The 15,200-nt window shown below is 34.7% G+C and overlaps 2 protein-coding genes across 2 annotated transcripts; one reads left to right on the top strand and one right to left on the bottom strand.

The window, feature by feature from the left end:
• Nucleotides 1-362: 362 nt before the first annotated feature.
• On the top strand, nt 363-1,932 carry LOC113701284 (uncharacterized). Its single transcript, XM_072059323.1, has one exon. The coding sequence runs from the start codon at nt 363-365 to the stop codon at nt 1,413-1,415; it is 1,053 nt and encodes a 350-aa protein (XP_071915424.1). The 3' UTR covers nt 1,416-1,932.
• A 1,289-nt stretch (nt 1,933-3,221) lies between these two features.
• LOC113700619 (protein NODULATION SIGNALING PATHWAY 2-like) lies at nt 3,222-4,688 on the bottom strand. Its single transcript, XM_027221086.1, has one exon. It carries the CDS (start codon nt 4,686-4,688, stop codon nt 3,222-3,224), a length of 1,467 nt encoding a protein of 488 aa, XP_027076887.1.
• Between the last annotated feature and the right edge of the window lie 10,512 nt (nt 4,689-15,200).

The raw sequence follows: 15,200 nt of genomic DNA, 5'->3' as shown, positions 1-15,200 counted from the left end.
GTGTGCTTGTTTGTACGTAACTGTATTGCTTTGCAGTTGTAAAACAAAATTTTAATTGTTGCTGTTCCAATTTGGAGTCTCTTATTATTGCAGATCTCATTGACGTATAAAGATTGTGATTTTGACATCCTAAATTTGTTTTCTAGTCCCAAATTTCACACAACGATGTGTGCTTTTTTGTACGTAACTGTATTGCTTTGCAGTTGTAAAACAAAATTTTAATTGTTGCTGTTCCAATTTGGAGTCTCTTATTATTGCAGATCTCATTGACCTGTTTCCCTGCGTTTTGCTTGGAGTGTGGTTGGTTTGGATTTCTTGCTTTGACCCAAATAGTCCACGCAAAAGGAGGTTAGGCAGAAGAAATGCTGCCTGCTAAATCCCTCCCTCTCTCCTCCGCTTTGATAAAGGCACCCAAATCTCCTGATGCTAATCTCACCTCAACAAACTGCATAGGCATCAACAAATGGATTACGAAAAAGTATACCAATCCTTCTCTTAGTTTTCGGAGCTCCTGCCACGGGACTTCATCAGAACCTGTAGTTGTACCTGAAGCACGTTCCATATCAGCACAAAAAAGAGTCAATATCCTTCCGGAGGCGCTGCCTTATATAGAAAAGTTCCATGGCAAGACAATTGTGGTCAAATATGGAGGTGCAGCCATGAAGTCTGAGGCCCTTCAAGCTTCTGTAATGTCTGACTTGGTTCTTCTCTCTCGTGTTGGTCTTCGCATTGTCATGGTCCATGGTGGGGGTCCTGAAATCAACCAGTGGCTTGGTAGGTTGGGCTCGAAGCCCAAGTTTGTGAATGGAAGTCGTGTCACTGATGCAACAACCATGAAAATTGTTTCGATGGTATTGGCGGGTGAAGTGAACACACATCTTGTTGCCTTAATCAACAAGGCAGGGGCTTCTGCCGTTGGCTTATCTGGTATGGATGGCCGTCTTTTGACTGCCAGGCCTTCCCAAAATTCTGATCAGCTTGGCTTCGTTGGTGATATAGCCACTGTGGACCCCACAGTGCTTCGACTACTCATTGACAATGGTCATATCCCAGTCATTGCCTCTGTAGCTGCTGACAAGACAGGCCAGTCATACAACATCAATGCAGACATAGCTGCAGGTGAGGTTGCTGCGGCCTTGGCAGCAGAGAAGTTAATTCTTTTGACTGATGTGGCTGGAATTCTAGAGGACCAAGGTGACCCAGGAAGTTTGGTGAAGGAATTAGATATCCAAGGGGCGAGGAGGATGATGAATGATGGGAAGATTGCAGGTGGGATGTTTCAAAAGGTGGATTGCTGCGTGAGGTCCGTAGCTCAAGGTGTCAGGACTGCAACTATACTTGATGGACGAGTACAGCACTCATTACTCCTTGAGATTCTCACTGATGAAGGAGTAGGAACAATGATCACTGGATAAATTGGAGAGCTTGCACACTGTTTAAAGCTTACATTTGTTAACCACTTTAGAAGATATTCAATCTAAAATGGCAATCTGGAAATATAGCTTGCAGTGCTTGAACAGCCAATGAAGAAAAAAGTTATTCACTTGTGAGTTTCAGTCCTTAAGCTCTTGAAACTATTCACATGTTTCTGCTAATAGTGGTTGGGGTAAATCACTTCTGTGGCTAGATTGGTTCTGCTTTTTGGTTTTCAGTTTCCTCCCTCCTTTTAGGTGCGCAGTGCTCTACGTGCCTGATAATTCTACCATATACCCTTTTTGTAGCTTGTGTTCGGTTATACTATATACTAAATATTTTATTTGCTATTGAGCTTCTTTATTTTTTTTTCTTTTGTTTTTTTCCCCTCGAGTTGTTGCATTTTAGCTGCATTTCCTTGGAATGTAAGAAATCTAGCATCGCTTTGGATCTTGTACAAGTCTTGACAATAGATTGATATATTTGTGCTCTGTCACTCATGGAAATTAGTTGACACAACTCTGACTGTTCAATCATTCCCTGTAGCTGTTAACCTTAAAATCAACCGTGTCTTGAGATTTTTCAACATTAAGTAATAAATGTGTTTGTTAGAGCAAGTTTAGTTACAATCATCTTGTATTTTCTTTGTACATATGTTACCTCCATGGAATTTCTTTCGAGCAGATTTTACTTGTGACCTGGTTTTTTATTACTTTTTTTTTTTTTTAATTTCTCTTCACATGTTATATTCTAGAAGCAAATTTAGATTAAGTTCCAACAACCCATCTTGTGACCACATTGTGGTGAGGTCTTCACTGCCTTTAACCTATTGAATTTGCTTTATTGATCTGGAAAAATTAACATTTGTAGCAGTTTTTTTACTCATTTCGGAGGAATATGAGTTAACTTTTGAAGAGATTAACTACAACCATTTGAGAGTTTCTTGAAAAGCTAGTTTACTAAATAAGGTCTGAATACAATCTTGATAGGAACTTCACTATTCTCATCAGTTTGTTTCTTCTTAGTTACGGGAAAAATATGAAAAAGAAACGCTAAAGGATAAATGGACTCTCAAAGTACACTGGGATTATTGTTCAGATATTTGGAGTAGTAACTAAAGGGCTTAAACCAACGGATGTTGATGCAAGAGTTCAAACAGGATTAGTCGCAGATCATAAAACGGATGCAAATACCTGTGCGTTATACCAGAAAAAAAAAGCCTAAAGGGTTTAAAGTCCTAACAAAGAGAATTTAGATGGGAACGAACTGCCACTATAGTATGAGGGAGTAAAGTGTACTTCAGTTATAAACTACAAACCTTTTAGAATCTTCTTTAATTTGATTTGATGCTTGTATATCGTGGAGCTAAAAGCCATATGGAGAAACTTGAAAAACAATAACACTTGGATAATATCTACTTTCAAGAACATAAATCTGCTGATAAAATTCTCAAAGTTGATAAGGTTTTGGGGCCACTTATTTTCCCCATTTTCATTTTGTAGTCACATTCTCCTCCTTCTAATGTGCTTCTGCACTAATATTCCCCACAACCAACAAAAGGAAAAAGAGTAAAAGCCATCTGAAAGGGAAAACAAAGGCAAAGAAGATTCCATTTGCTACATTGGTCACACCTTGCAACCTAACTACTCACTGCTAGCATGAAAATTTTTTATTGTATACAATCACTTTCAACTCTTCAATTTCAAATCTTAAAAACAAAACATGGCTATTCACAATGGAAAATACTGTCACACTAGCTTCCAATATATAATATGATCCAAAGTCCAAGGAAATTGATCTAAAACCAATTAAAAATAAGTTGACCTAGCAAGACTAGTCTTGCTTGATGCTGTCGGCACCCAAATGGAAGCTGTGGTCAAAGGTCTTGATTTCCAACATAATGTTAACTTGCAGTGTTCATTTTGCACCCAGTAACCCCCATTAAACAAACTGATTAAATGCTTTGCTTGAGTAACGTTACAGGAACTCATGGGAATTGGCCTGAATCCATTCATAGAAGGATAATCTGGCAACATGTTACTTTCATTTCCCATGATCCCACAAGGAAAATGTTTCACACTATCCAAAATTCTCTTTCTCAAGAACTCCCTCTCTATGATCTTTAATGCTAATTTGTAACCTCCACAAAAACCACTCCGGAGTGAATCAGAGAGTGCTGTGTAATGATCTAAGGCCTCACAAAAGAACTCCGCAAATGATGTAGATGGAGCTTTAGAGAAGCTGAATAACTCTTCTTGGACTAAAACCAATATCTTTGGGGACAGTTTCCTCAAACCGTTGAAAAATGTTTTGACCAATGAGCTTTCTCTACAAGGCATGTGAAGCTGATTAATCATACAATTAGCTATCAGGGTATGCCCTACTTTGATCTCTTCGAAATCTTCTTCTTTTGTTACCAGAACTTGGTCAAAGGAGAAAGAAAGATTGATTGAATTTGCGAAATCTTGTAACCTAAAACCTGTTTGTTGAATATTACATGAACTTCTTTTGTCGCCAACAATAGCTGTTATCCTAAGAGACGCATCTTCTCTAGCAGCAAGGTCAACCATCAAAGAAGGCCATTGAATTCCTTCCATGACGTCAAAATCAATAACATGAATCTCCTGAAGACCTTCGGCTGCCTCCAGGATTGCCTGGTTGGCTGTGAAATGCGCGAACTTCACATATGGTGACAGCTCCTGCACCATTTGGAAGGCTGTGATAGCATTGGTTTGTTGCGAAACGGGGTCCTCCGGAAGCTCAGGAGCAGCGAGGCTCTTGTCAAGAAGGCCCTGAGTGAAATATAAAGCTAACCTATCCATTGGATTGTCACCATTTTCTTGATCAGATAGGATATCCTTGAGCCTTAGTGCAACTAATGAAGCAAAACGAACATTTCCTGCTTCAATAGCTTCTGCCCCCATCAGCAGCAGATCAGTTAAGCTGCTCTCTTCCATGAGTTCATCTTGAATATCCTTCAAATGGGATTGCTCAGCAGCCAAAATATCCATAGTTTCTTGGATTTCTTGACAGGGCAACAATCTTTTGTGTACCACGTTTTCGTGGTCTAAAGCACAATTTTTAGCTATGGAATCGAAATCCTTGATATCTGTTTCCATTTCAAGAAAGTTTTCGGTGCTAACAATATCATTGGAAACATAATCTTGGAAAGACAAATGGTTGTTCTGGAAAGGTAATGCAGTTTCCAAGCTACAACAATGATGATCAATAATGTAGCTTGGCTCAACATCAAAATACATCTTTTCAAACTCCATTACTACAAGTTACTAAGCTAGGAGCCTTTTGAGAGATCAAACCACTGGAAGCCATATATATATATAGAATCGATTGTCAAAGAAGTAGCAGTTTGAACTGTGCTGGTAAAAGTTTCGACCTGATTAGCATCAGTAAACTGAAAAAAAAAAAAAAAGGCCTTGTAAAGCCAAGAAAAGAGAATCTCTTGCAAACTGTGACGTTCGCATTCCCATTAAACATTGAGAAAAGCTGAAGAATTTACTACTCAATTTGGAGGTTTTCAAGTTTCAACAAATCAGTTTTGGACAATTTGCTAGAGTATAGACATTTAAAAATCCAAACTCAAAAACGATAAAATATTAGTGAGATTTAATCATTGTTCAATTCTGCCTATCTCATTAACTTTTGCTAGGGGAATTAAATATAAAGCTTAGCAAAAGATCTCCTTAGACCACCATTAGCAAAAGAATGACAAAGGAAAATTGAAAAACTAAAACTCAAGTAACAGTAACACAGCATATTCATGTTCTAAGCCCAAGACTAGGGACACATATATTTGTTACCACCTAATCAAACTATCATAACCAAAAAATTATATACCATAAGCACAATACACTAAGACGCTATATATTGCATCTGTATAAAGATTGGATGGTTGATTTCCTTAGATACAAGTTCCCCAAAAACTCTTAAAACACGTTCTCCAATCATCTTCATATCAATGAACACAAAGCAGGATACATTAAGCTGTCACTTTAGCTATACAAAGCATACACGGCATGTTACAAGCTCTATATTACTTTTAGACTACAATTGTATTTACTTTCATCATCTTGTACTATATTCCTTTATTTTTAGGTAATTTCTCTCTAACTTTGTTAATAAATAGCAGAAAGGATAGGTCAATATTCGATGTTACAAAGTACTAATTGAAGGATAGAGTACTTTTTTTTTTTTTTTTTTGGCAATGAAGCTCACAGGCATAGACATCTCAAACTATGCCAAATATTTGGCAAGCCACTCCAAGAATTTTTTGTGCAAAAGGCAGCAAAGTAGTATCAATCATTATAAAATGTGACAATAATATGTACAAACTTTACTATCTGACAATGTTTTGCCACAATTTAAATGTTATCATGGGTGACAACTGACAATTAATTCATCTGTGGGATATCACCTAAGAGCATCTTAATTAGACCATAAGACTCAAGACTAAATGATTATATAAAATGCAACCACATAATCTAAATATTTGCATCAAATCAGAACTTCACATTTGTTACTTAAATTTGTAATTGGGTTTTATAGACATTCTCTCAAAAGATTCTTGCCTAACTAGACAAATCTGTAGCAAGTAATAAGCAATCAAATAGGCTTAATTTGAGTATAAAAGGAATCGTAAGGAATATGCCAAGCATATGATTGGTAGCTGACGAATTCCCCTGCAACAACTGAAACTAGACTTGGATTCTTGCTCATTTCCGTTTTAGCCAAGTTTTTATACACTGATTAGAATAAAATTTGATGACGCAATCATATAGGAAAAGAAGATCCCACAAATTAGGAAAACAAAGACATGTTCAAGTGGTTCAAATGTCTAATCCATGGCAAAACAAAAAAAAAAAATCTCCTTAATTAATTTATTTTATTTTTCATTGGTGACAAAGTGCATTAACATGCAAAAGGGCTGGCAAATGATTTTTTAATTGCATCCTTCTCTCTCTCTCTCTCTCTCTCTCTCTCTGGGTAGGAATAATTGCATCTTTGGTCTTCTGGTTCTAACAACTGTATCTCAGGATGCCATTTGTACCTAAATATGTTAACAAGCACAATTCTCTGAAGTTGTGCTAGGGTGAAAGGCGTATCTAGCATAAAGCTTGCTGCAAGTAATTGAGCCTCAATAGGGCAAGATTCTAGGGAAGTGGGGATGAAGTTGTTGATATAATAACTTGTAAAGGGTGAGACTAAAGTATGTTGTACAACTCACAACTACAAGACTTGAAAACAAGCCTTTTCAATCAGCTTCTAAGGCTCGAGAACTAATTAAAGTATTAAAACCAAGGTTAATTTGTTTGTGAGCCACACATATATACATTTTTTTTTTCAGACGCAGGAGGTTCCGGGCCTTCGGACACGTTAACCCTGGGACTCGAACCCTGGTGGAGGAGATGGACAATACTTCCTGAGAAGGATACATGACCAACCGAGCTACCCAGGAGGGACGAGCCACACATATATACAAGAAAAGTGTATTTTAGAAGTTGTTAACTTTCTACTAGTGATACTTTTGGAATAAACAAGAAAGCCATACCAACATAATTTTGTGAAGTAAAGCTATTTCACTTGTATCTATTGTGGAAAACAAAATGAAAAGAAGCAAATATCAACTTGTGCTGCAGATGCCTTGCTAATTCGTCCTCCTATAATCAACTTACACTATTAAACATGACATCTTATGAACAAAGAGGGGTTAATAATTGTGGTTTTTGAAAACATTGAGTAATTTAATTATGTTATCTTCTTAATTAGGAGGTAAATAGCATCACTCAACTTCTATAAATTATTCTCTGGCCCCAAGAAAAAGGACAAAATAAAAAAAGGAAGATCTTCCATAAAGAACTAGGTTGTAATTCCGTCATGAGAAGGAGATGTAAGTCAAACCTACAGTACAATAATTAGACCCCATCACTTTCTTGGTCTTTGGCAGCTGCCTTGTATTATTGTGGTGATGACCATTGTTTTCAGTCACGTCATTTCCTTGAGGTAAAACAGGATGATTGTGTGATGCCCTTCGCAGAAATCATAAGAAAAGTGCTAGCAATGCTCAAACAAAAAATTGCTTCAGTATCTTAAGAAAGTAATTTTTGTTAAATGTTGGAAGTTTTTTAATTGATTATGGTGCTGTTGTGAGTGCAAATTTCGTGGGTTAATTACTTTAAGGTTATAGCTAAAAGAAGGAAAAAGAAAAACAATAATGTAGCATGAGGATGCTCTTCTTTTACACCTAGTTATGATATAAAAGCTTAATGAAAATTTTTTTTTGCTCCCACAATTTTGATGCATGGAAATTAGATTTTTTTTTTTTTTTTTTTTTTTTTAAGGAAGGCCGGATTCGTGATACATCTTGTATTTTAGTCTAGTTAGAATTTCATGTGACCTGAAGATTTTTGTACAATTCTGAACCAAATATTGGGAAATTCACTCTCTTTCAGAAACTTATAACATCAAGTTGAAATAAAAATGAACAAACTGAAAGCCACAACCTTACATTTTGTTAAATAAAAAATACAGTTACTAATAAATGACTGATTGTTAAATAAAATTTTTACAAATTGAAGCATAATTTTTTTCCCTTACATTTTGTCATAGACTTATGACTAACAAAATATTGCATTGCACCAAAATCATGTCCAAATGATGTTGTATTAGCTTTTATGGAGCTTACGAAATGGCCTAATTTTTTACACTCCGACATAAGGTTAAATTTTTAGGGAAAAGCTAAACTATTGACAGGGATCGAATTGATTTGTCTAAATAAAGCTAAAGGACTATAATGTCTAAGTACGATTTCCTGAATGAGTTTAGGCATCTGAGGGTTATGTACCCTTTTTGGTTTTAGACCAACTCGGCAGCTTGGATTTATGTACGTACTAGACCATTTACAAGCTACGTGATTCACATGCATAGCGCTATTATTGCACGCATAAAAGTTGAAATACAAATGTTCCTAAAGTTGAAGGGTTCCATCTGTCCAATCATTGATAACGCTGGCCATTTGTTGCACTATAGTAATATGACAAAAGCAAATTATCAAAATGTTATGGTGTGTGCAATTTTCAAATCGGAGAATCTTCTTATCTTAAAAGAATTTCATTATAATTGATTAGTAGGATAGGAGAAAATTGAAAGACTTTTCAGTTTCTAGAAGATATCTCTGTGTAGCAAATCCAAAATCTTTAGATTGTTCAATACTTTGTGATCATCTATATGGTCAAATTTCAATATATATATATATATATATATATATATATATAATGTATGTTTGTGCGTGTGTAATTGAAATATTAAAATTTGAACATATAGATGATCACAAATATGATCACACAAACACACATGATTTATATAATATAAATTGTCATGCAAAAAAGCTCCATTCTAAAACCACACGTGAAATTTTCACTTTATACGCTCCTCCCCTATGTGTGTAAGGAAAATAATACAAGGAATCAAAAAAGATTAAAACATTCTTATTATGAACTGGATGGGGCTGGTGCTTTTGCAAGAAATATCTAGTCAACCTTCCTGCAAGAGATCCAAACCTATTGGGACTATATATAAAAATGATACCTACAGCAATTTCTTTGTTTTCAACATTTCCTAGTTTTTATCCTACTAAAATAAAGAAATAGAACTTAAGTCCCCTTTTGATATGGAAATGAACTTATGCCCCCGGCCCCTACCCCTTTGAGAAGATATTAATTATATATAAAATGAAATTCCACAATAAATGCAAGTCCTTTTTGAATAACGGTCCCCAATTCATGTTGATTGTATTTCGCCTCTTCCTCGGAGAAAGACGATCAAACAATTCCCAATCATGGCCCCCTCAACTATTTTCACCATATAGAGACACAAGCAAGCATTGCGAGCGGGTGAGATGCATCGCATCAAATTGGAATCACATAGTTTTCGGGAAATTTTATTTGTAAATGAAAATTTTCCCTAGTTTTATTAGCCTAAATCGCAATTGAGAGTCGACAGCAAGTGTGACTCTATCCATTTAAATGGTAAACTACTTGTGTATCAACATAACCACCATTGAGAAAATCCACATCCAAAATATGTTAATGTGACCAGGCTATTTTCTATTCACAAAGATATTTTATTAGGGGAGAGCTGGTCTCTATCAGCATGCTACATAATTTGTACTATCGAACTTTGTGTTGAATATATTAGAAACTTCGATAATTTAAAAAAAAAAAAAAAAAAAAACCAAAGTGAAAAAAAAAAATCTCGAGTACTCATACAATTGGTGCATATGTCCTTTTTATTATTATGTCACTTAAGACTACTGTATTTCTTGATTGGAGCAGCACGCATTGCGTAAGTGATTCTCCATATTTTGGAGTTTGGCTTTGGCATGCGCAAAATAGTAGAACTTGTCTAAATTCATTGTACCAAGCATGATGATGGATGCCATAGTGTCAATTGCAACTTGCAGTGAGAAATGCAGTAGTCAATGATGATTGTGCTATATACATTACATATATAGATACATCATATACACTATATATATTTGCATTTGTCTCTTTGCAGATTGTAGAAGTTGCATAATGGTGAGTCACATCATCAATTGCTAAAACATTCTTGCAAGTAAAGAGACGCATATATTATTGTTATCTGACCACTGTAAAAGAAGAAAAAAGAAGAAGAAGAAGAAGATATAAGCAAGCATGTTGGCATGTAAGTACATGCAGCCAGTAAAGGATCGACGTGTATTTGTGGACTATTTACTTTGACAAAGAAGGCATTTCTGAGCCAGGTGCTTTCTTTTTCAAAAGACTACTAGAATAACACAGATCAAAAACACACTTGACATAATCAATATATGAGAAAGCGAAATTGTCCCGAGAGCTAACGCAGATGTTAAGGACACTACTTAAATAACCATCAATCTCTAATTTAACTATTGAACCCTCTCCCTCTATGTCTCTTCAATTTATAAGATTTGGAATCTTCCTTTTCTAATAAACATATATATATATATATGTGTGTGTGTGTGTGTGTATGTGTTGTTGATATCATAACTAAATCAGGTCGTATAGCCTTGCGAATATTTGTATTAAATAAATATTATATCAATGGGGTATAGAAGATTAATCTAAATATAATGGAATTGCCTTAGAGTTCCATAGTAATTCCCGCTCCCACGTACACAGAGCACACAATTCTATTATCATAAATAACAATACACTGATTGATTTGTAGCAAATTCAATGACAAAGCCACCGCCCAAAATGTGAAATTCATATTATGTAAATTGTATAATTACTTTTTTGGGTAGGTCTATTGAATAATTATTTGTTTCACGTAACAGCTTAAGAAATCAGATTCATCTCCCACCCCTTGCCCCAACATTTGTAAATTTGCATAACGAAATTGATGCAATGTTACTTTGTTAAGACATCCAATTTCTTTTGCACATCCAATTTCACGGAAAACTAATAGTTACCAATCCCAACGAGTACCACAATATATGTAAATACAATACAAGAATCCAGTTTAGTGTGAAACTCATCTGCTTTCTCTCACTCTCTTACAAGCAAAAATGCCGTTTTACTCTTTCTTGGTATATTCTACACCTAGTGCAGTCTTAATATGCCTTTTCTTTTTCTTTTTACTGAAAAATAGATACTTAACTTGTTTTGAAAGATTTCACTAGCTAGTTACCCATTACCCATATGTTTGGGTAATAAATCATGCGTAAGAAAGTGTGGCAATATGCATCACCATATATATATATATGTAATTACACCTTTGGCATTATTAATTTTTTCTCTTTTCAATAAATAGAAGTGTTCTTATCCACTGCTACCAGGTTCAAGGTTTGAAACCTGAATCTCTGGCAACTGAAGGTGAGAAAGACGTAAGGAGGGGTGAGAAGGTAACCTAAAAAAAAAAAAAAAATTTGTGTTCTTGCCTATAACTAAAGGACGTACGATTCAAAATCCCACATTTGACCAAAATGCCTTGGAGATAACAAAGCAACTAATTGATAAACTCTCAGATGGGTGGATTTAGAACTCACACTTAATACAAGTATTGAACTCTTAATTCCGTTTGGAACAAGTCCAGTATACAAACTCTCTGTGAATGAATTTACTCACAAGAGAAATCCAAGGACAAATGTTCTCGATCTGCAGATGTGCTCTTTTTGTTCCTAATATACTGATATCTTTGGAATATATATTAGGGATAATTCCTATTAATTATCGTGTTGGTGTAGGCCAAATTAATTCTTTAATTTTTCACATGAGTTGGTTTATTACCGGCCATGTGTATATTATATCAGGACATTTAACAACAATCTCAATTCACTCTGTGAATTTCTCTATAATTTGGTTGAGATGGAAAGCAGAAGCTAAATTGATTTTTGGGAAAAATGTAATGGGAAGGATGTGAACTGGAACATTTACAAATGACGATGGAATTTTTTATCCTTTATTCATTTTGGAAAAACAAAAATATTTTAAGGTGCCAGAAACAATAATGTTAATTTGCAGGGTTGAAGAAACTTACATTTTAAACCTTGGGAACATTTAGCTAGTATGGAATGCTTTTATGTTTCTTCATTGACAATTTTTTTCCCCTTTACGACAATGAAATCTTATCATCGGAAAATTCATCTTTACCAGCTGTGTATGTTCTTTAAATTAACATATAAAAAGCACTAACTTTGCATTATGGTTAGTTCCTTTATATGATGATTGAGTCAAAATATGGCTCGTTGTCGTAGATTTCTTCATTCTTGTGTACACAACAAAGTGCTTCAGGTGACGTAGTCCAAACTATATGGAGATGAACCTAATGTGAAAACTTCTATAAGTTTGAGCTGTTATTTAATTAACATTTATAAAAATGAACCTCATTAGAAGTTCTAAGTGTCATTGAAGGAAGATAAATTTCTGAGGCCAAAATAAAGAGCTAAAAAGTTCAACTCGAGAATTAGTCACTAGGAACACTCCAATAACGTCATATTTTCTAGTATTTTTTTTTAAAAACCAAGCCCACATCACTATGTGATTAGTGCTCTCAACAATTAACTAGCTGTTTACTAATTAACACTGAATTTGACTTGACGTACAGTGATTTATGATTGGGAAAAACTTTTGTCAATGAGTCAATCCATGATTAAGAACACACAACATGCAAATTTACAAGAGCGGCAAGTCAATAGATAATCAATGGTTTAATCTTCCAATCAGAGAGAATGTCTTACTAGTTTAACTAATTAAAAATAGTGATGTATTTGTGCAGCGATAGGGATGATAAAAATTGGAAAGTTTCCAAATGTCTGTATCAAGTGACAACACATATTCTTCATTGTTTTAAGTAAGACAAGAAAATGGGCGGTTAACAACTTCAAAAAAACTCAGACTACAACCCAGCTAAGTTAGACTTTGTTGTCTCTAATGAATTGTTCTGCTGATTCAAGTTTAGAAGGAAAAGATAAAATGAAAGAATAAGAGGAAACTGTGGTTTCCTTTTCGAAATGATACTCCTGGTGTCTGTCTGTCTGAGTCTTGCTCTGATTAGAATATCATGTGGTTTTATTTGAGTTGTGTAGGCATGGTAAAATCATCACTCGATTAACAAGCATTACCTACCACATTGACAACAATAATTTATGCAAAGAAGTAATTACATATCAATTAACGACAAAAGGTCAAAGCAACTATCAATAGTTATAGGATTTGCCTAATCGCGCGAGACCCAGTGGAAGATTATTGGTGAAAAGATGTCACAAGTGTTTGAATTTTAAAATAGCGAAACTAAATCGAAAAAGTAGTAAAATATAAAGTAAAAAAATAAAAATAAATGCGAGCATATGTATCAATATACTATATCATTACGCATAAACAATAATACATCATGTAATCTAATGACATGTTGTATCTAGTGAAGTTAGCCATTATGGACATCTAAGCCTCCTCTTTGCTGTGATTCCGTATGATGGCCATATTTGTAAGTCCACTTGGAAATTTCAGGTAATTTCTAAACTTTCTTTACCAAGATAAGAATATTCTTCTTCCAACATGTGTTTCCTTTTCATTTCAGGGAGGTATGATTTGAGGGAATTAAGACTAACAAACATTTGAGACCATTAATGCTTTAGATAGCCAATGCATTCTTTATGATCCATACAACCTTCTTCTTTACAAAAACTATGGAGAATGCACCATCATTGTAGTTATTAGGGGACAATCTTGTGAGGGTATACCTACCTTCCAAATTATTTAGAATTTGTAAAGCTCCAAAAGCTTTATCAAGGAACAATTTGACCAAATTATGGGCTTATGATTGGCTGAAGAGTAAAGACTAAAGAGTTGTATAAAGTCACGAAAAGAGTTAGCACAAGTTACAGATACGCCATGTTTTAAATAGCCGTTACAATTGTCGATTTGTACATCCAAATTAGGGCTGTAATCGAGTCGAGTTGAGCTCGAGTATCGTTATATTTGACCTCAACTCGACATGCAAGAAGGATACTCGACCTCGAATGAGTAGTATTATTGAAACTCGAGTTCGAGCTCGATGATTGCTCACAGAACTCGAGTTTGACTCGTATTGGCTCGAGTCAATGCGAGCCTAATTATCGAACTCGAGTCAGAAATTTTCATTTTCTTGACATTATTGTCCTTTAAAAATATTCATACGATTTGAAACATTTCATAAATTCAGCCACTTTTTTTGGACATAAGCATAATTTCATAATAATAATATTTAAAGAATTAAAATTAAAAAAGCTCGACGAGCCTTCGAGCATTGTATCTGGGTACTCGAACTCGACTTGCACGGCTTATTGAGCTATTCGAACTCGACTCAAATTCGATCAACTAGAGTTCAAGAGCAGTTCGATTCGATTATAACCCTAATCCAAATTTGTCAATTTCGAAAAGGTCAGATCAACTCTTTACCTATATTCAACTCTTCTTCGGGCCAAGCAAGTATTTTCTTAATTTATCGAAAGAAAATGGATTGTTATTAAATACGTTTTTACAGTTTTTTCTTTCTCTTTTTCTGATTCAGATAGTTAACGTTGAATTTTGCAACTTTTGCATACTCTTTCAAATAAACCAGATACGTACAAACCACAGTTGATCGTCGCCTATATTTGCAGACTTATATCTCTTGAAAGCATGACCAAAACTAAGACCATCCTGTGTGTGTGTACTTGTGTGTAAATATGATAAAATATCATAATTTTATTAAAATTTATACTAATGACAGAAGATACATCGTCAAAGATACACAAATATTAAAGAACAGATTTGAAAGATAGATAAAAATTATACTATAAAGCTTCAAAAAGTATTTTTAAAAATAAGATAAAATAATTGTAATATATATAAAAGGTTGCATGCAATTCTGACTTTTGTTGAAATAAATAGATACACAGGACAGCATGGAACAATAAATGCACTTAATCTTATACTCTAATTACAGAATTTGTTTCTATAAACCAGATTTAGCCTATGCAGATAGGAAGATTTGGTATAATGGGTGAAAGACAATATCTGAACTTTCTTGGGTCATTTGGGATGTGTCTGAACGTTAAATGTGAAATTCTTGAAGTTTGCACTGTGTAAAAATTGTACATTAATTGATAAACTCAAGTTGATGAATGGTTTTGACTATATATTCCACCTGCTGGACTTTTGTTGTAGGCTTGAATATCTAAGCTGTGTTTCCCATTTTTACAACTCTTCAAGGACTGTCTGAATTTCAATTGCAAGGAGCTTACATATCAA

This window comes from Coffea arabica, chromosome 7e, assembly GCF_036785885.1.
Source record: "Coffea arabica cultivar ET-39 chromosome 7e, Coffea Arabica ET-39 HiFi, whole genome shotgun sequence".
Lineage (NCBI taxonomy): Eukaryota > Viridiplantae > Streptophyta > Magnoliopsida > Gentianales > Rubiaceae > Coffea > Coffea arabica.
This window is presented reverse-complemented; position numbering and strand designations above follow the sequence as displayed.

Excerpts from the sequence above, each read along its gene's own strand:
- LOC113701284 (XM_072059323.1), top strand. The coding sequence starts at position 363 with ATGCTGCCTGCTAAATCCCTCCCTCTCTCCTCCGCTTTGATAAAGGCA.
- LOC113700619 (XM_027221086.1), bottom strand. The coding sequence starts at position 4,688 with ATGGAGTTTGAAAAGATGTATTTTGATGTTGAGCCAAGCTACATTATT.